Genomic DNA, 22,412 nt, shown 5'->3' with positions numbered 1-22,412 from the left:
GTTTTCCTTGTGAGGAAGGAAATCCGCAGCCTCTTTGTATCCTTCAATTTGCAACTCCTACTGCTGTGGTTCTCACCCTATGATGCTGTTGGCCTGTAATTCCTTTGCCACTGTTCTATGTTTCTGTTACTACTGAAGCACTAACTGTCTCCTACTCTGTTATTTCTCTTGTATGATACCATCTTTTAGTCTGAGGACTGCAAACTGAAGTGTAAATGGCACGCAGCTGGCCCAATAATTCTTCACCATATCTGTATCAATCACATTAAGCTCTACTGTGCCTCATTCTCCTTGACCCAATTCTTGAGTTGTCCTGGAGGACAAAGGCAGCCCATGGTTCCTTTATGAAGCACTGACTTACCAAGCCCTTTTCCCTGTTACATGTCCCAAACAAGCTATGAAGTAATCATGAAGAAAGTGTCTGTAGAAGTTCATGTGTGTCTGTGAAGAGTCAAATGGACTCGAAACGTTAACTCTGTTCCTCTCCGCAGATGCTGCCAGACCTGCTGAGTTTTTCCAGGTATTTTTATTTCCGTACAAGTGTGTTGGGCATTTTCTTTTAAGGGGGATGCCTGTGATTGTTGTTGTAAAAACTTGCTGCATCCTAAACCAAATTACCTGGCACATAGTTTTGTTCGTGACCCAGTTTTGTCTTCCAACTTTAAACTGTTAGCAATGGGATTGTTGAGAAAGTAGTGAATGAAAAATCTAAAAACAAAAAATGCTCAAAATAGTCAGCAGGTCAGGCAGTACCAGTGGCGAAACAGTTACTGTCAGTTGATAACATGTTTTTTTCTTTTTTTCATCTAAAAATGCAAAACTTAGTTCACAGGATGAATTTGTTAATTTGACAGATTTTGGCATTGGGTAATGATTATGGTTCAAAGTATAAGAGATAAGAATCAAATGACTAAATACTCTAGAGTTTAGAAGAATTGATGATGTCATTGAAGCATAGAAGATTCTGATGGGGTTTGACAGGGTGTTGTGCACTGAGAGGTTGTTTCCCATGGCTGAGGAATCTGGAACATGAGGGCAGAGTCTCCGGATAAAGGGGTTGATCATTTAGGGCTGCAATGTGGAGAAAGTTCATCATTCAGGGGATTGTGAATCTTAGGAATTTTACACCCCAGATGGTTGTGGGTGCTTCATTGTTGAGTATGTTTAAGGCTGAGAGATAGCAAGTTTTGGTCTGTCAGGCAATTACGGGATATGGAAGTGGGCAAGAAAGTAAAGTTGAGGCTGAACTTCAGACATGGTTGTGTTGAATAGCAGAGCAGCTTGATGGGGCCATATGGTCTACTCCTACTTATGTTCTTATGACTGAAGCTTGTTAACTGACAAATGATGAACATGAAAGCTTTATTGCCAGCAAAACTGAGATGATCACCTTTGTAATAGAACCAGTCCTTTTTTAATGATACATTACTGTCTTAAATGAATACTTTTGTTGACCAAAACAATTGAGTTAGTATACAAATTGCTACTTAAATTAGGTTTGATATTTGCAGACAGCATGGAAGAATATACTAAAAGTTAATTTTTCAAGTACTTCAACTTGTAATTTTTTTAATTAATGGGATTCCTACAACTCCCCGCTTCTCTTCCTTGCTTTCTTCCTCTAAGAGACTATTTAAAACCCGCCTCTTTGACCAAGCTTTTGGTTATCTTATCTAATATCTCCTTAAGTGGCTCGGTGTCATAATTCTTCTGTAAAATGCCTTGGGACGTTTCATTAAGTTAAAGGGGCTGTGTAAATATAAATTGTTGTTCTATTGAGTCATCTTAACCTCTACACTGTATGGCAGCAGAAATTAGTTTGTCTAGTAATCTGTACTTCACAGATTATAACCTATTCATAAATTTTAGCAATTGATCAAGCTTTCATTCAGAATAAAATATTTATTGATGACACAAGTTGGAGCAGCAAATTTGCATTGAGCCTATCAAGCACCAATGGGGGACTGCTTAAATTTGATAAATCTGTTTTCAAGTTTAATTGTACTTCTAAAAAGTATTCATTCCGTGTTGGCCACAAGAAGCAATTGGCCTTGAATTAAGTATGAATTGATTTCAGATCTACCGTACCAACTGAAGAAACAAAGCCAACACGTGTTGAATTGATCTTGCATGCCATAGTTTCTAATTCAGGCATTTGCTGTAGTTTACCTCTGTTCCATCAAAAGGTCAGTAAAACTCCAATCACCTGTTACCATAATTTGTAGCCAATTACTTAATTAGTGAACTATTTACACAGCTGAAAGCCATCTATAACTATACTTAACTGAATAGAAGGGTGACTGCGGAAACATACAGCACTTCGCAAAAACATATGCACCATATATTTTTGTCAAACTAATGATATGGCTAAAAATTAGACATTTGCAGTGAATCCTTTTCAAACAGACATTCCCAAAGGAAGAGTCTCATTGAGAAATGCAGATAGTTTACATGCTAAAATATCCAAGATGTAATCCGAATCCACAGATTCCAAACTACAGACGTCCTTCAACACACCAAGCCAGTTTATATTTTAAAACAAGGGACAGAAACTGTTGCTAAGTTGCAGTATCTGGAAGGGCTGGAATCTCACTGGTGCTTCCTCTTGTAGCTTCCTTCCTTTTTGGCCCCAAATTCTTTTGGGGCCCGTTGCTTTTTTGAGGTCATTTTGTGAAGGTCAGCATGAGGTCGCAGCCTCACGTTGGTTTTGTGTAAGTAATGGCTTTTGTTAGCATTCATCATGACAGAGAAACCATTCTATCTCTGTAATTGAATTTGAATATATGACCATATCCCAGGGATAGAGTGGTTTCGCTAGAGCAATGAATGTTGGGTAAAGAACTCTCCATTCGATAAAAGCAGCTTGTTTCAAAAAGCTCGCTTCGCCATTGTGCTGACCTGCATGTTCACCAGCCTCCTGAATCAAGGAGAGCTTGTGAACAGTGAAAGACTGCCCTTTCCTGCTCTGTCACTGAGCCTATACAGTTTTTCAGCAACTGCTGATGGGCCCTCTCTCTGACCATGCTATCATCTTTTGCTTGACTGTTGATTGTGTATCTGCGTCTTTAAGGAGCTTTGACTTGGGGGTGTGCAGGTAGATGGCTGTTTAGGTTCATAGTGATGTACTAGTCTTTGAGTCTCAGTTATCAGCAACACTGCCAACAATTTACATTTATACGATGTAATAAAATGCCCCAATGTGCTTCATAGGAATGTTGACAAATAACATTTGACACTGAGTCACATAAAGAGGTGTTAGAAAGAAAGATTTGTATTTATAAACACTTTGCATGATCACTGGAAATCAATAATCTTTGAAGTGCAGTCACTGTTGCAATGTGGAAATGCAGCAGCCAATTTGCACACACAAAATTCACACAAACAGCAATGTGATCATGACCAGGTAATCTGGTTTTTGGAAGGTGGAGATGGGGGTGGGCGGTAAATGTTGTCCAGGGCAGGGGGATAACTCCCTGCTTTTCTTCAAAATCATCTTAGAGGATCTTTTACATCCACCTGAACAAGTAGATGGGACTGCAGTGTAACATCTCAACTGAAAGGCAGCAGCTCTGTGCAGCACTCCTTTCGAACTACACTGGTGTCAGCCCTGGTTTTGCACTCAAGCCCTGGAGTGGGACTTGAACTTGGATACCAGTTGAGAGTGTTATCAACTGAGCCACAGATGATGAGCAGTTAGGATAGGTGAGGTATTAAGAAGCATGTTAAAGAAGGAAAGAGTTTTAGGAAGAGACTTGCAGACCTTAGGGTCTTGGCAGCTGAAGGCACAAGCACCATTGATGGAGTGATTAAAATCGTGGATGTTCCAGGGGCCAGAATTGGATGAGCGTCGATTATCTGGTAGGGTTTAAGGCTAAAGGTAGAGAGGAGCAAGGCTGTGGAGAGATTTGAAATTAAGGATGATTTTAAAATCGGTCTTCCTGCAGCCTCAACCAGAAAATTGCAGTTTCACTGCACAAGCAGCACACACTGTTTTCCTCTCAAACATTCTCAATCTGTCCCATGATTTGCCTTTGGATGCTTCAATGTACTGGCAGCCTTTTGTTTTGCCCTGTGACTAAAGTTACTTACACCCTACTTGAAGTGAAAATGGTTTCAACTGAAATGGGAACTAAGGCTGCAAAATTAAGTGAACCAAATTTAACATTGACCTGTGGGAGGGGGGATTCTTTGCAATGTTGCAAATGATTAGGTGCTGATCATAATTTCAGCAGGTTCTTCAATATTGTTGGAAATTTTTATCCATTACATTGTGGCCAATCTAAAATAAGGACAGCTGTGAAAAAAACAGGGACAGTTTTCAGCCCCTAAGTTTTTCGTAATTTACCAGTTTCACTATACCTTGATACTGAATGGAAACCAGTCAGGTATTTTTTGGGAGAAATTAATGTGTTAATTGCTATGGCTATGATCCTGCACCTTCAGTAGCAACAACTTACACTGCTGCATAACAAAATCAAATCAGAGAGAAAGCATTGAAAATGTAAAAACTTAAAAGGAAGTTGGTCTTTAAACTTGAGCACTAAGGTGTCTGAAATTCTGGAGTGTGAGGATCTGCTGCAAAATTTCAGTTTTGGCTTGGAAAGTCATTGTGTATGATGATCTCAGACTGCTGTGAAATACAAATTTCTACCATCTAAAGCTACTCCAAGTTCACTGTTGATTCTATACATGAGTGATCAGAAAACCTTTGCACACACAAGTGCTCACAGGTTTAGTATTCCAGAGCAGTGCAATGCAAGAGCAACTTTTTCCAAGTTTTTTTACATTTTCTATGCTCTCCCTCTGGTTTGCTTTTGTCTTGTTGAGCTTAATTTTTTTTAAAAATTGTATCTTAAACACTTATATTTGTATAGAAAACATCCTGTGGTATTTTACTGAGGTGCAAGTGGGGAAACAATGAATTGAACGGACACTAAACTATGGAGGGAACTTCAGAAAAAGAGAATTTTGGATGAATACATTGGTTTTGAGAAGTTGGAGAGCAATGTGGGGAAGCACAGCAAAAGGAGTGCCCGGAGTAAAGGTGAGGTGGCTGAAGCTCTGTCCCCAGTGCTGGACTGTAGGGAGAATAAGATGTACGAGTGGCTGAGTTAAATAACTGAAGGGTGTGCGAGGTGGCATAAGATGCATCTCTAATACAAAAAAAGGGTTTACTTTTGTAGGGGTGATTTCTGAAGTCCTAACTTTTATGAAGTGGCATTAGAAGCTTATGACCAAAAGTTGCTTAGAGTATCTCCTGCGGCATCTTGTGAGTGGTAGTGCATAGGAATGTAAAATACTGCCAATTTCTTGTAGATTAATTAGTTTTGGAGTATTGTCACTAGGTTCCCAGTGAAGTATAATAGTGAGCTTGCACAACTTTTGTACTATGCCCACTTGAACTGAAATCATCTAGCAGCACAGGTACAGATTTTATTCTTGCAAATGCTTGGACTGAGCATTTTGAGCTATATGTGACAGTAGGTTGAAGGTACTGATGGTTAAGGCCTATCAATCATGGTGATGGCAGCCATTTGAGAGGTAAATTAAAGAGCGTCACAGGCAGCAGCAATTATTTTTTGTATATTATAATGTAGTAGCATCAATGTATTCAGTAAGTCCATGACAGTACAGGTATATTCCGTGTCTCACTTTTAGTTACGTGAAACTGAGTTTGTCAGTTTTGTAGCAAGTTTCCTCTAAAATGAATGCCTGGAACAATGGGTTAATTACTTTGTATTTGCTCTTGTGTTGCATTAGTGAGTTAAGTCAGGTAAGTTAACCTGAATTACCACTTAAGACACTACAAATTGATCTGGCAGTGTTTAAAAACAAAACATTCAACAAAAGTTGTGCAACTCAGCCATTTGAGTATTTGCTTCAGACAGAGTAAATCTCTTAGATGAGAACCTGTATAGAAATCTCCCACCATTTATTGATTTTGTGCTCAGAATCCAAGCAAAGAAGATAGTAATAATTGTTGTAACTTGGTGGTATGGTTATCAAGATTTTGCCTAAATGATAGGAGTGTCCAAAGTTAGTACAAAATCTGTTAATATTATGGAATCCAACATCAGTTTGGTGGTGTCCAATCTAAAGCCCATTGATCGTTTCCATTGAACCCTGAGCGTTCTGGGACACAAAACCCAAAATCATGAATGCTCTGATTCTTGCAGTGTGGAAAAGGCTGGTCTTAGTGTTGCCTCTTTGGTGGTTGATAACTATAAATCTTGCATAAGGATGACTTTCTCTGGAATTTTCATGAGTTGTGATTTTTTTAAACAAATCAACTGGTTACCCAAAGAATGTATTGTACAAAGAAACTCACTTGGATTTTATTTTAAATGGGTTGCAGCACAGAGATTAATGTTCAAGTCCTTTTTGTGGTTTTGAGTGAAACACATCTGCATGAAATGCTCGAAAGCATGTATCGTGAATTGAGGGCAAGGTTTTCATCAGTAGCTTGACAGTCATTACATGTTTCTTATAAAAGCATCCATGAAAATTACTTTTTAACGTAGCCATTTTCACTTATATTTTGGGGAAGCTTTTTAAAAATGTTGTCATGGTTTTCCATCAGTTTACCTAATAATAGGTGAAGGCATTATTATATAACTGTAGAGATCAGGTTCTAAACTTGGGGAAAAATACACAGCCTGAGTGAGGTACTCGGGGGAGGGGGTTCCTGTACAACACCTTTTTAAAAAATTCATTCACGGGATGTGGGTTTCTTTGGCTGAGCCAGCATTTATTGCCCATCCCTAGTTGCCCTTGAGAAGATAGTGGTGAGCTGCCTTCCTGAACTACTGCAGTCCATGTGGTGTAGGCACACCCACAGTGCTGTTAGAAAGGGAGTTCCAGGGTTTTGACCCAGCGATTGTGAAGGAACAGTGATATATTTCCAAGTTAGGATGATGAGTGACTTGGAGGGGAACTTCCAGGTGGTGGTGTTCCCATCTATCTGCTGCCCTTGTCCTTCTAAATGTTAGTGGTCGTGGGTTAGGAAGGTACTGTAGAATGATCCCTGGTGAATTCCTGCAATGCATCTTGTAGATGGTACACACTGTTGCTACTGTGCGTCGGTGGTGGAGAGGGTGAATGTTTGTGGATTTGGTGCCACCCAAGTGGGCTGCTTTGACCTATGCTGTGTCAAGTTTCTTGAGTGTTGTGGAGCTGCACTCATCCAGGCAAGTGGGGAGTATTCCATCAGACCCCTGACTTGTGCCTTGTCGATGGTGGACAGATTTGGGGAGTCAGGAGGTTAGTTACTCGTCGTAAGATTCTTAGCCTCTGACCTGTTCTTGTAGCCACAGTATTTATATGGCTAGTCCAGTTCAGTTTCTGGTCAATGGTAACCCCCCAGGATGTTGATAGTTGGGGATTCAGTGATGGTAAAGCCATTAATCATCAAGGGAAGATGGTTGGATTCTCTCTTGTTGGAGATGGTCATTCCCTGACAGTTGTGTTGTGCAAATGTTACTTGCCACCTGTCAGCCCAAGCCTGGATATTGTCCAGATCTTGCTGCATTTGGACATGATGACTCGGGCACTGAAGCAGCCCCGTGAATCAGCGAACATCCCCACTGCTAACCTTATGATGGAAGGAAGGTCATTGATGAAGCAGTTGGTTAGGCCGAGGATACTAACCTGAGGAGCTCCTGCAGTGATGTCCTAGAGCTGAGATGACTGACCTCTAACAACCACAACCATCTCCTTTGTGCTAGGCATGACTCCAACCAACAGAGAGTTTTCCCCCTGATTCCCCTTGACTCCAGTTTTGCTAGGGCTCCTTGATGCCACACTCGGTCAAATGTGGCCTTGATGTCAAGGGCAGTCAGTCTCATCTCACCTGTGGAGTGCAGCTCTTTTGTCCAAGTTTGAGCCAAGGCTGTAATGAGGCCAGGAGCTCAGTGGCCCTGGCGGAACCCAAACTGGGTGTCAGTGAGCAGGTTATTGCTAAGCAAGTGCTGCTTGATCGCACTGTTGATGACCCCCTTCCATTACTTTACTGATGATCAAGAGTAGACTAATGGGGCGGTAATTGGCCGGGTTGGATTTGTCCTGCTTTTTATGTACAGGACATCCCTGGGCAATTTTCCACATAGCCGGGCAGATGCCAGTGTAATAGCTGTACTGGAACAGCTTGGCTAGGGGCACAGCAAGTTCTGGAGCACAAGTCTTCAGTATTATTGCTGGAATATCGCCAGGGCCCATAGCCTTTGCAGCGTCCAGTGCCTTCGGTTGTTTCTTGATATCATGTGGAGTGAATCAAATTGTCTGAAGACTGGCATCTGTGATGCTGGGGACCTCCGGATGAGTCAACATGAGTTTCAGGAAAGATAACTTGGTTATTAATCTTAGTTTCAATAGCCAAGAAGCAAAACTTTGTGATGAATAACCTTGTGGCTTTTTATTTCTTTCCTCAGGCGGAGAGACCTCAGCATGCAAACCTTCGACTGTTCGGCTTGCACCCTCATTTTCATTTCATGCTGCTGGCCTTCAAATGGCTACGCAGGTGCCTCATTCTCACCAGCAATACAGTGACCGTCACCAACAAACTATAAATGACCAGCAGGTGCCTGCATTATCCTACACTGACCAGCTTCAGCCAACTGTAACGAATCAGGTATGGATCCCAATTTTGAGACCATGCACGACAGATCTGTTTATGCAGTACTGCGCCAGCTGATTTCTAAATCCTTCAGATTTACTGCTGAACTAATATTTTCGAGTTCTTTTAAAAATTAGGCAGACGCAAGAAGAATGTACCAAAGGGTTCTCCTACCTGCTTTAGTTAGTTAAGTTAGAACGATGACTTTTGCATAGGCTATCAAAGATTACAGATGCTGTAATTGCTTGAGTAGGCTTGCATTGTCTTTTTAAATGTTTAACAGCCTAAAATTTGACCGCCAGATTTGCAGCTTTGAAGAGTTTGTGAATATTACTATTCTATAAAGCTAATGCAGACTGCAGTAACAAAAATGATGGTTATTTCAAGTTGATTATAAATTCCCAGCAAGATTAACAGGGAGGAGTGTCATATAATTGGAGGATGGAGTTGGTTGTATTTGAGAATCATTAAGTTAAAATTTTAGTTTCAGGGATGTACAGTGGGCTAAGTGAGTTGCTATGACTTCTACGCCTGTAAATTTTGTTTGAATACGATGGGGTAGGTGATTGTCGAAGAGTGGGGTTGTGCATAATTTTGGCGGAGTATGATGGATGGGGAGGCTCGTTATTTTCTCATTTTGTTACTCATCACTGAGGAAAGAGAAGACATTTAAACCAAGGCTGAATCAGAAAAGGCGCCTAACCAATGGCCAAAGAGGAGAAGCACTGCAGTAAGGAGGGAGAAAAGACACTCGATCTGTGAGGAAGAAGGAAATTGGGAGATTTAAAGATTGTAGTGTGTATAGACAAGTAATTTAATTATGAAGATGAGACATACTTGTCTTTTTTTGTTGTCATAAATGTCTTGCTTGAATTAGAATTTCTGAAATTTATGACTTGTTTGAACATAATTTACATCCTTCTACTTAAAATTTAGGAATTTTCTAAGCCAACCCATTCCTCTCAGTTCATGGAACCTCACATTCTTGACACTGATTCCATTTCTTCTATTTCAGCCAGACATTTGTAGGCACTGGCTGTCAAACCGTTCTGTAAGTTTTTAAAATTCATTTATGGGTTGTGGATGTTGCTGGCTATGCCAGCATTTATTGCCCATGCCTTCTTGAACAGCTGCAGTTCTTAAGGTGTAGGTACACCCACTGTGCTGTTAGGGAGGGAGTTCCTGGATTTTGACCCAGTGACACTGAAGGAATGGCAATATATTTCAAAGTCAGGTAGCTGAGTGGCTTGGAGAGGAACTTCCAGATGGTGGTTTTCCCATGTATCTGTTTACCATGACCTTGTAGATGGTAGTAGTCGTGGGTTTTGACGGTGCTGCCTAAGGAGCCTTGGTGAGTTACTGCAGTGTATCTTGTAGATGGTACACGCTGCTGCCGCTGTGCGTCGGTGATGGAGGGAGTGGATATTTGTGGATGCGGTGCCAATCAGGTAGACTGCTTTGTCCTGAATGGTGTCACGTCGTCTTGTGTTGTTGGAGCTACACTCATCCAGGCAAGTGGAGAGTATTCCATCACACTCCTGACTTGTGCCTTGTCGACGGTGGACAGGTTTTGTGGAGTCAGGAGGCGAGTTACTTGCCGCAGGATTCCTAGCTTCTGATCTGCTCCTATAGCCACAGTATTTATATGACTATTCCTGTTCAGTTTCTGGCCAATGGTAATCCCCAGGATGTTGATAGTGGTGGATTCGGTGATGGTAATGCCATTGAATATCAAGGGGCGATGGTTGGATTCTCTCTTGTTGGAGATGGTCATTCCAATGGTGGTGCGAGTGTTACTTGCCACTTGTCAGCCCAAGGCTGGATATTGTCCAGGTCTTGCTGCATTTGGACATGGACTGCTTCAGTGCCTGAGTCGTCGCGAATGGTACTGAACATTGTGCAATCATCAGCGAACAACCCCACTTCTGACCTTATGATAGAAGGAAGGTCATTGATGATGCAGTTGAAGATGGTTAGGCTGAGGACATTACCCTGAGGAGCCCCTGCGGTGATGTCCTCGAGCTAAGATGATTGACCTCCAACAACCAGAGCCATCGCCCTTTGTGCTAGGTATGACTCCAACCAGTGGAGAGTTTTCCCCCTGATTCCCATTGACTCCAGTTTTGCTAGGACTCCTTGACCCAACAGTCGGTCAGATGCTACCTTGATGTCAAGGGCAGTCACTCTCACCTCACCTTGGGAGTTCAGCTGTTTTGTCTATGTTTGAACCAAGGCTGTCATGAGGTCAGGAGCTGAGTGGCCCTGGCGGAACCCAAACTGGGCGTCATAGAGCAGGTTATTGCTGAGCAAGTGGGGAAATGCTGATCCATGAGGGATTGTGGTTAAGTCCAATTCTGTTGCTGCTCATAGCCCACAGCGCCTCCTGGAGGCCCAGTTTTGAGTTGCTAGGTCTGTTAAAAATCTATCCCATTTAGCACGGTGGTAGTGGCACGCAACATAGTGGAGGGCCTCCTCAATGTGAAGACGGGACTCGGTCTCCACAAGGACTGTGCCCTGGTCATTTCTATCGATACTGTTGTGGACAGATGTGTCTGCGGTAGGCAGGTTGGTGAGGATGAGGTCAAGTATTTTCTTCCCTGTTGTTGGTTCCCTCCCCACCTGCAATAGACCCGGCCTAGCAGCTATGATTTTTAGGACACGGCTAGCTCGGTCTGTGGTGATGCTACTGTGTCACTCTTGGTGATGGACATTGAAGTCCCCCGCCCAGAGTACATTCTGTGCCCTTGCCACCTTCAGTGCCTCCTTCAAATGATGTTGAACATGGAGGAGTACTGTTTCATCAGCTGAGGGGGACAACATGTGGTAATCATCAGAAGGGTTCCTTGCCCATGCATGACCTGATGCCATGAGACATCATGGCGGCTGGATTTGATGTTGAGGACTCCCAGGGCAACTCCCTCCCAACCATATACCACTGTGCTGCCACCTCTGCTGGGTATGTCCTGGCCCACTGGCAGGAAAGATGGTGATGGTGTCTGGGACATGATCTGTAAGGTATGATTCCATGAGTATGGCTGTCAGGCTGTTGCTTGACTCGTCTGTGAGACAACTCTCCCAACTTTAGCACAAGCCCCCAGATGCTAGTAAGGAGGACTTTGCAGGGTCGATAGGGCTGGGTTTGCTGTTGTCGTTTCCGGTGCATCGGTTGATGCCAGGTGGTCAGTTCGGTTTCATTTCTTTCTATTAACTTTTTTTAAGCGGTTTGATACAACTTAGTGGCTTTCTGGGCCATTTCAGAAGGCATTTAAGAGTCAACCAAGTTACTGTGGATCTGGAGCCTTATGTAGGCCAGACCATGTTAGGACAGCAGATTTCCTTCCCTAAAGGACATTAGTAAACCAGAAGGGTTTTTACGACAATTGATGACGGTTTCATGGTCATCATTCCAGATTTCTAGTGAATTCAAATTCCACCTACTGTCATGGTAGGATTTGAACCCGGACCCCCAGAACCTCTGGTTTTCTGGATTACCAGTCCAGTGTCAGTACCACTGTGCCACCACCTCCCCTGTTCCTCAGTTGCCTTACAGTAATTTTTTAATGGTACCACAGTTCCATTTCAAACAGGGATTCGTAATTCCCTTTTTTAAATTTTTATATAAATCTCTTATCAGAATTGGAGTTAGTTGTACACTGTGACCTAGGCCCTAAGGTTAGGTCATACCATAATGGCTCAGTGGGCTTTAGGATGCATTCTTCACTGTTATGTTCTGGCTAATGCACTGGGTTCTTTAGCTGGTTGGGTCAAACTGTGAAAAGGTTTTAATCTGGAGCATTTGTGGAGAAGCTAATTTAGAGTTGGTGATTGGAGTGCAATTAATCTGTCTAGACCAGAGTTGTTACTTCCAATAAGAGGCCCTCCCTTTGCTTGAACCTCATGGGCCATGCTTTTGTGGTATGTATAGAATGAAAAAGAAATCAATTACCTACAAACATGATATTCATTCTTCACAACAGAAAGATCATCTATGTTCAGAGCTTCAATCAAAACATATTTGGTGGCCACCTTTCTTCTGGTTAAAAGAGAGTGGAGGTTATTAACTTTACCTGTGCCATTTAAAAGCTAAACTAACATGTGCCAAAGGTTTCCCATGTCTTCCAGCTTGATCTTAACTGGGATAGCCCTGCAATATATCAGATATGCTTCAGCTAAAAGAATGAACAAGGCTACCAGATATACATCTTTTTTGCGCACTCTGATCCAGGAATACTTGCAGTTGGTTCTGCCTGTGATAAGTATTCAATTGAATACTTCATTGCTATCAATGCATTTTTTTCAATCTAAGCTTTCAACAGGGATTTCTGCTTCATAAAATAGTTTGGATTTTTAGTTTATTTCATTTGGTTGTTCAAATGTGTACATACGTCAGACCGATCACAAACTACAACCGTGAAATACATTTAAGGGAACCCCATTGCCATAATTCAGAATTTTGTAATAGCCTGAGCAGAATTTACCTATTAAGATCACAACGCTGGCTTCTTGGAAAGTGACCATAACAAGTCCTAATTGCTTTCATATTCACATGTATGAGTGCATTTTTGTAAGCAGTTGGGGGAAGGGGCAGCATCTGATTGATTGATTGACTTTCACATAAAGTGGAATAATGCTTAACTTTGGAAAGTGTATTTATTTGTTTTCTTTTTAAACTTGTTTTCTATCTTTGCACTTTGGGACTGTACAGTGGGTTTTTCAGTTTGTATCTCTATTTATGGAAACTATTGGCTTTTAGAATATTTTCAAGAAGTTCAATTTTTTTTTTGCTCATTTTTTGTAAGACTTTCAGCATAATGGTGAAAATTATTGGTTCTTGGATATCATCTTGAATATACTCCATGAAAGGTTGGTAGAAGCAGATTCAAAACTTTCAAAAGGGAATTGAATATATACTTGAAAAGGAAACTATTACATGGCAATGGGGAATGAAAACAGTGGGATTGATTGGATAGCACTCCCAAGAGCACCATGAACAAAATGGCAGCCTCCTGTAATGTAAGGTGCTATAATTACACAAATGCTGTTTATTAATCTATCAAGTGTGATAAATATCTTTTCATGATCTGATGCATAAGTTTTCTAACGTGGTTTGTAAATATATTGTGTCTTATGAAGGAATGTTACTTGAAATAATAAAATTTCCCTATTTATTTCAGGTAATGCCTGATGTTGTCATGTTGCAGAGGCGAATGCCCCAAACGTTCCGTGATCCTGTCACTGCTCCGCTGAGGAAACTCTCCGTAGATTTGATCAAAACGTACAAACACATTAATGAGGTAAAGCTCTCAATTTTAATGAGTTCTACTTTTGAACTATATTAATGAATTTTCTGCAATTGCTGGAAGATTTTGCAATGTTCAGTTACTTGTTTGAAGTAATTTGATTTGTGATTTCGGTCTATTCATAAATAACAATTTTTCGAGTTAGAAGGGCGTTTATCAGTTTATTTTTGCATAACTGTTGCTAGCTAAGAAGGGAGAGAGAGAGAGAGAGATGGTGATGTGTGCAGATCCCCCAGCTTGAGCTCACCATCTTGCACCCTCGTTCTGCCAGGCCGCACTATTTCTTTCCCACCCCACCACCCTCATTTATCCTAATACCATACTCTGTGGGTTATTGTTTTCATCTCCCCTGGACTAAATGAGACAGTGGCTCATCTGCTTTTACCCCTCACTCCTTGAATCCTCACACCATTGTATGTCATCAGTCAGTTCAAGTATCCAACACGATTTGAAACCAGCTAATGATGGTTCCACACACGTGCATATGTAGCTCCATTTCAGATTTGAGTTTTCGCTGTCTTATTTTTGTTTGTGAGATTGAAATAGTCAATTAAGGGGTAAGGAAATAGGTCTCAGCTGCAAGGAGTAAAGTAGCTGTTGGGGTCAAATGGGGTGAGTTACTATCTTTGTGGAGGTTGAAGAGCAGTATATGTCAGCATTAAACAACAAGGATTTACACTTAGTATCAACAAAATTGAAACAGTTCACAAACTCATTTAAATAATATGGTCTGTAATTTACCTCCCAATTGCCCCTGGACATTGTTGTGAGTAATTCACCGGGTTGGTGGGGTGGAAAAATTATACAGGCCTTAAATCTTTTTTTTCATTTCTTTCATTTGTTCTCTTCAGTATTTTTGTAACTAAAATAAAGGATATGAGGGGAAGAGGTTGTTTGACTGACAATCAAGCAGATAAGCAGATCGGGTGGGGTAGTCGGGGGTTGAGGAGAAAAGGAGACTTGTTTGGAGTCAGGCTTATGGGAAGAAAAGATTGAGTGGGATGTGTGTGGGGGACCAGTATTTTCTGCAGTGCCAGGATAACAGCAGCAGTAATACGGTGAGTGGGATGGCGCTGGGAGAATTTTTGTACAGAAGAAACACTTGTTACAGGATTCCGTGGAATTTTTAGAACACAGGAGGGGTCCTCAGAAGCGAAAAGGTCAGGTATAGATGGAAGCAATAGATGAAGTGAATGTGCAGAACTGTGGCAAATGGATTTCCATATAACTAAGTGTGAGATCATCACTTTGAACCTAAAAAGGATAGATCAGAATCCTTTATAAGTTGTGCAAAGCAAGAAGCACTGAAGATCCAGTTAGATCATCAAAATGTCAAGGACAAGTACAGAAAATAATCAAAAAGGCTAATGGAATGCTGTACTTGACTTTATATCCAGAGGACTAGAGTATAAGGGTTGGAAGAAAGCAGGCTGCAGCTATACAAAGCTCTGGTTTAACTATTCCTGGAATACTGTCATCACTTCTGTGCACCACACCTTGAAGGATATATTTGCCTTAGAAAGTGTATCTTAAGATTTTCTCAAATGATGATCCACACTCTCAGGTGCTCAGTTATGAGAAGAGATTACACAAACTAAGGCTGTATTCTCTGGAATTTAGAAAATTATGGGGTGATTTGAAAGAAGGTTTCAAGATATGAACAAGAACTGGTAGGGTAGAAAAGGAGCGACTATGGTGTAAAATTTAGGATGAGGAGGACTTGGCCAGGCCTTTCAGGAGTGAAGTTAGCTTCAATGTGCAAATGATGATAGAACTTTGGAACTCTCTTTTGTTGAAATTGAGTCAATTGTTAATTTTAAATCTGAGATGGATAGATTTTGTTTCTAATCAAAGATATTGAGGGATATGGTGCAAAGACAGGTGTTTGGAGTTTGGCTGCAAATTAGCCATGATCTAATTGAATGCTGGAACAGGCTGGATGAGAGTTAAATGGACTACTTCTGTTCCTATGCATTCTATGATTCGACATTAAGTTGGTTATTTGAATACCTTAGAACCTTTTCTTTCAATTACCCAAAATGATGCTGATTTGTGTGTGACTTAATTTTTATAACCAAACTGAATTTCTATACTTCCCAGTAATCTGGTCGCAAAGCAGTGTTGCATTCTAACAAGAATAAGAATAAAAAAGTTTTTGCTTCAGTCGTAGACCTTTAGGCCTTTTAGTGTTTTATTTGATCTTTAGTGCTGCATGGCCACATGTTTAATGCATGGCTCTGATCATTTCTCAGTGCACAGGAGAAGTAGTTCATCTTTGGTTTTGTGAAAAAAATACTCATTTAAAAAAAATATATGGTTCTGTTGTTTGCACAAGTGACAACATTCGCAAACTAACTCGTGCAGTGCCACAATTATCAGTGCTGGGACCTCGACTATTTACAATCCATATTAATTACTTGGATGAAGGAACAGTGGTGCATTGTCAAATTTGTTGCTGACATAAAGGTAGGTGGGAAAACAAGTTGTGAGGAGAGCACAAGGTCTGGAAAGGAGTATAGATAGGTTTTCAGTGAGTGAAACAACCTTGGAATGTTACTGTGGTGGTACAGTTATATGAAAATGCGATTGCTGTAACATAAAAAGGTTATAAGAACATATTTTCCTATTATTAGGAGGTAAAGTGTTATTTTATGTTGGAATCGCTTAAACACTGCATAATGTTAATCATGACAAATGGGAGCTGGGATTATTAAAAACATAAGAAATAGGAGCAGGGGTAGCCATTCAGCCTCTTGAGCTTGCTCTGCTGTTTGATAAGATCATGGCTGATCTGATCATGGCCTCAACTCCACTTTCCTGCCTGCTCCACATAACCCCTGACTCCCTTGTAGGAGAAAAATCTATCCAACTCAACTTTGAATGTATTCAATGACCCAGCTTCTACTGCTCTCTGGGTTAGAAAATTCCAAAGATTAACATTCCTCTAAGAGAAGAACCTCCTCATCTCTCTTAAATGGGAGGCCCATTATTCTGAAACTGTGCCCCCTAATTCTAGATTACCTATGAAGGAAATGTCTTTTCAGAATCTACTCTGTCAAGTCCCCTTAGAATTTTATATTGTTTCAATAAGTGACCTCTTGTTCTTCTAAACTCCAATGAGCATAGGCCCAACCTGCTCAACCTTTCCCCATAAAACAACCTCTTCATCTCAGGAATCAAGTTAGCGAATGTCCTGTAAACTCTCCAATACATATCTCCATCCAATATGTCTCCCTTCTTGAGACCAAAGTGCACGTGTGTCCCTTCTTTAGGAGACCAAAACCGTACACACTACTCTAGGTGTGGTCTCATCAATGCCCTGTACAATTGTAGCAAGACTTCCCTATTTTTATACTCCATCCTCACAATAAAGGCCAATATTCCACTTGTCTTCCTAATTACTTGCTGGGCCTGAATGCTAACTACTTGTGGTTCATGCATGAGGGCACTCAAATACCTCGGTACTGCAGAATTCTGTAGTCTCTCTCCTTTTAAATAATATCCTGTTTTTCTATTCTTCCTGTCGAAGTGGGCAGCCAAATATTTTCCCACATTATGCTCCATCTGCCAAATTTTTGCCCACTCACTTAACCTACCTAGCACACAGAAAGATTGTTGTGGTTGTTGGAGGTCAGTTATCTCAGTTCCAGGAGTTCCTGTGGTTAATTTTCTCGGCCCAGCCATCTTCAGCTGCTTCATCAATAACCTTCCTTCCATCATAAAGTCAGGAATGGGGATATTCACTGATGATTGCACAGTGTTCAGCACCATTCACGACTCCCTAGATACTGAAGCAGTCCATGTCCAAATGCACTTATCAGGACAATATCCAGGATTGGGCTGACGAGTGGCAAGTAACATTTGTGTCACACAAGTATCAGGCAATGACCATTGACCAGAAACTGAACTGAAATAGCCATATAAATACTGTGGGTACAAAAGCAGGTCAGAGGCTAGGAATCCTGTGGTGAGTAACTCACCTGACTCCACAAAGCCTGTCCACCAAATGTAAGGCACAAGTCCGGAGTGTGGTGGAATCCTCTCCACTTGCCTGGATGAGTACAGCTCCAACAGCACTCAGGACGTCGACACCATCCAGGACAGTGCAGCAGCTCACTTGATTGGCACTCCCTCCACCACCGACTCTCAGTGGCAGCAGTGTGTACCATTTACAAAGATGCACTGCAGGAACTCTCCAAGCTTCCTTAGACAGCACCTTGCAAACGTACGACCACTACCATCTAGGAGGACAAGAGTAGCAGACACTTGGGGACACCACCACCTCGAAGTTCCCTTCCAAGCCACTCACTATCCTGACTTGGAAATATATTGCCGTCCCTTCACTGTTGCTGGGTCAAAATCCTGGAACTCGCTCCCTAACAGCACTGTGGATGTACCATCACATGAACTGCAGCATTTCATGAAGGCAGCTCACCGCCACTTTCTCGAGGGCAATTCCGGATGGGCAATAAGTGCTAGCCTTGCCAGTGACGCCCACATCCCATGAATGAATTTTTAAAAAAAAACCCTCTGCAGAGGGGATGCTCTTTGTATCCTCTTCACAAACTGGTCGCTTCATCCAAGTCATTGATATAGATTGTAAGTAGTTGAGGCCCCAGCATTAATCCCTCGGCACCCTGCTAGTGTCAGTTTGCTAACCTGAAAATGACCCGTTTATCCAGACACTACTTCCTGTTCGTTGGCCAGTCCTAATACATACAACCAGCAGCATGAGCTATTTTCTTGTGCAGTAAATGTTTGTGATACTTTATAGAAACACACCAAGGAAATACTGTTTGTATTTTGAGACAAGGGGATATCACCTGATGATGATGCCTTACTGAAAATGCCTTGTTCCCTTCTCATAATGCAAGCTTTCATACATTGTCTGAAGAAGCAAACTAATTTTGTGAAGATCTGGGTTTGTCAGCATTTTGTCCTTAATTTCGGCAAAGTATATCTATCCTTTCTAGCTCTGATCCATGCCTCAGACCATGTCTGTATATTTATCCATGCATATACAAAACTAGAAGACAATAGAAAACCCTTCAGAAAGCAGTTAACAGACATCAGCTTAAATTTGTCAACATGTAACATGAAAGTGGCTTGACCTAAAAACAAAGACTTAACAGACATGCCAGGCAAGATTTACATTTTAAAAATCCCTGATCGCCTCAAAACTTATATTGTTAAAACATAAATATAATTTTGAAATGGTGCGCATCCCCATTTCTGTCATTCTATGGTGGAAATCGTATCTAAAGGTTCAGTTTATTGGGCCGTATCTTCCGATCTCTCCGGTGTCGGATTGATGGAGTACCCCAAAGAAGCACTGGAGATTCCCCTTTGGAAGTTCACAGGTAAGGTTTACACGGCAATTGCCCAGAAGTGCAAATCGCGCCCCCCCCCAGGCAATAGCCCTGCACTGGGACCCATCTGAAAATGTGATTTAAATCGTAAAGTTCGGATGGCCCTGACTGGGTTATACCAATAGTTACTCAGAAAACAGAAGAATTAAAACCACTTCTAACTTCTGGGTTACTACTGTTTAGACCCAAACTGACTCCCACAAGACTCCCTCACCCACTGGACCCCCCCTAGGAGTCTCTCGCTTGTCCCCCTCCTCCACCCTCCAGCCCGCCTCCCCTGAGGCCCATCACCTACCTACCCACCCTGGGGCCTGACACCACCACCATCCCCCAGCTCCGGTCCCCCAACCTCCGACACCGCCTGACCTCCCACTCCCCTGACTTCTGACTCCTCAACCTCCAACTGCCCCCCAAAAGAAAAAAAAAACGTCCTGGTACCATAAAAAAGAGGGCATGGTCTCCTTCCCTTCGACTCTCCTGCACTTCGATGCTGGGCCTCAAGGACTGCTGCACTGCCTGGATCTTACCAGCCTGAGTCAGAAGATTGGGTGAGATTGGACCAAGCAGAGTTTGATGTGTAATTGGGCACGGAGCGGCAATTTGATGCTGATTGCCCTTCTGTGGAAGTTCAGGCTCAATATTTGCTTGAAATCACTCCCACAATTTATTGTTTGCTCAGTGACTTGACACAAGTTATCTTGCTGGAAACTTCTTCACAAAAGAAATGGCCAGTGTATCAAATCAACTTCTACACACCTTGGTGTTGGTCATTGTTGGATATTTCTCTTTAACAAGCCAATGACTTAGACTTGGGTATAGACGATGTAAACACTATTTGATCAAGTGGTTTTTATTTTCTGTATTTCAGGTGTACTATGCAAAAAAGAAAAGGCGGCACCAACAAGGCCAAGGAGATGATTCAAGTCATAAAAAGGAAAGAAAAGTATATAATGATGGTTATGATGATGACAACTATGACTACATTGTAAAAAATGGTGAGAAGTGGATGGACCGTTATGAAATTGACTCCTTAATTGGAAAAGGGTCCTTTGGACAGGTGAGCATTGGTTTTATATGTGAACTAATGGCCGTTCAGATTGTTTTCACAGTGAGAAAATAATTTCACTGTGCTTGGGTTTTTTTATTCGTTCATAGGATGTGGGCCTCACTAGCCACACCAGCATTTATTGCCCATCCTTAATTGCCTTTGAGAAGGTGGTGCTGTGCTGCTTTCTTGAACTGCTGCAGTCCGTGTGTTGTAGGTACACCCACAGTGTTGTTAGGAAGGGAATTTCAGGATTTTGACCCGGCGACAGTGAAGGAACAGCAATATAGTTTCAAGTCAGGATGGTGTGTGACTTGGATGGGAACTTGCAGGTGGTGGTGAGCCCATGCATCTGCTGCCCTTGTCCTTCGAAGCGGTAGCGATCATAGGTTTGGAAGGTGATGTCAATGTGAGTTGCTGCAGTGCATCTTGTAGATGGTGCACACTGCTGCCACTGTGCATGGGGGTGGAGAGAGTGAATGTTTGTGGATGGGGTTCCAATCAAGCGGGCTGCTTTGTGCTGGATGGTGTCAAGCTTGTTGAGTGTTGTTGGAGCTGCACTCATCCACGCAAGTGGAAAGTATTCCAACATACTCCTGACTTGTGCCTTTGTAGATGGTAGACAGGCTTTGGGGGGCCAGGAGGTGAGTTATTCTCCACAGAATTCCCAGCCTCTGACCTACTCTTTTGCTACAGTATTTATATGGCTAGTCAAGTTCAGTTTTGTGTCAATGCTCACCCCCCAGGATGTTGATAGTGGGGTATTCAGCGTTGGTTATATCGTTGAATATCGAAGGGCGAGGGTTAGATTCTCTCTTGTTGTAGATGGTTATTGCCTGGCACTTGAGTAGCACGAATGTTACTTGCCACTTATCAGCCCAAGCCTAAGTATTGTCTAGGTTTTGCTACATATGTATTGAGACTGCTTCAGCATCTGAGGAGTCGTAAATGGTGCTGAACATTGTGTGATATCTGTGAACATTCCCACTTCTAACCTTATGATGGAGGAAAGGTCATTGCTGAAATAACTGAAGATGGTTGAGCCTTGGACACTGTTCTGAGGAACTCCTGCAGTGTTGCCCTGGGACAGAGATTATTGCTGTCCTACAACCACAGCCACCTTCCATTTTGCTACATATGACTCCAGCCAGTGGGGAGTTGCCCCCCAATTCCTTTGACTTCAGTTTTGCTTGGGCTCCTTGATGCCACACTCTGTCAAATGCTTGTTCAACTAACCAGAAGGTTATAAATTGTATCCACTAGGCATAGGTTGACTTTTTCACACTGCTAATCATCCTGTTCCTGGTGGTTGCAATTTTTTGTGCTGATCTTTATCAAAATGACGAGTGGGAATAACTTTCCATTTCACCTCTGTCTCCTATTTAAATCAAATTGGTGATTACTTTCTGTCTGAACTCCCATTACAGTATGCTCTTTGTTGCCCATGTGACATCTGCAATGAAAATGTAGGAATGTTAGTTCAAATGGTAATGACCTTTCTCAGATTGCAAACTTTCTACACTATTTCTACATGCAAGATCTACTTTATTGCATCAGGCTGCTGCAATACTGTCTGGATGGAAAAGACCATGACAACTAAGTAACTGAAAATAAGGCGGGAAAAATAATCATCTTTGATTCTCTACAAGATCTCAGGCTTCCTAATGCCAATGGTCTAATATCCCTTAAGTCTGGATTCCAGTTTAAAATTATCATTATGATGCTCCATTCCCCCCTCAGTATGGTACTGTAAGGTGCTTTCATATCATCAGCTTTTAACTTCTTCGACAATTGTAACTTATCATTAGTGTGGATTCAGTTACTCTTCTGTGATGTTTCTGTGGTTTTACTTGTTTAGATTTTAAAAACACTTGGCATATGCTGTTTCAAAAGTGGGTCATGAACCACTAAAAAGTAGGGCACAATTAACCTGAACCTGTTGCTTTTTTCCGCCCTGCTTTTACTTCCAATTCAACATCCAGCATGCACTCTCAGGCCTGAGGAAGGGAGTTGAGGCTTTCATACCTGGGATCTCTCTTCCCCTGTATCAAAATTTTGTTGAATGCTGAACATTTGGTAACAAGAGC

General features: G+C 41.8%; 1 protein-coding gene across 6 annotated transcripts in view; it reads left to right on the top strand.

Annotated features, from left to right (window-relative positions):
- Window positions 1-22,412, top strand: part of LOC144691802 (dual specificity tyrosine-phosphorylation-regulated kinase 1A) — a 92,154-nt gene that overhangs the window by 53,115 nt on the left and 16,627 nt on the right. For all 6 annotated transcript variants that reach the window (XM_078560297.1, XM_078560300.1, XM_078560296.1 and 3 more), the window contains 3 exons: window positions 8,427-8,626; window positions 13,786-13,905; window positions 20,149-20,337. In XM_078560297.1, the coding sequence (XP_078416423.1) occupies window positions 8,427-8,626; window positions 13,786-13,905; window positions 20,149-20,337 (509 nt within the window). The remainder of the gene's footprint in view (window positions 1-8,426; window positions 8,627-13,785; window positions 13,906-20,148; window positions 20,338-22,412) is intronic.

The sequence above is a fragment of the Cetorhinus maximus genome, chromosome 16 (genome assembly GCF_964194155.1).
Source record: "Cetorhinus maximus chromosome 16, sCetMax3.hap1.1, whole genome shotgun sequence".
Lineage (NCBI taxonomy): Eukaryota > Metazoa > Chordata > Chondrichthyes > Lamniformes > Cetorhinidae > Cetorhinus > Cetorhinus maximus.
Note: the sequence above shows the minus strand (reverse complement) of the source record. Positions and strands in the feature narration are given on the sequence as shown.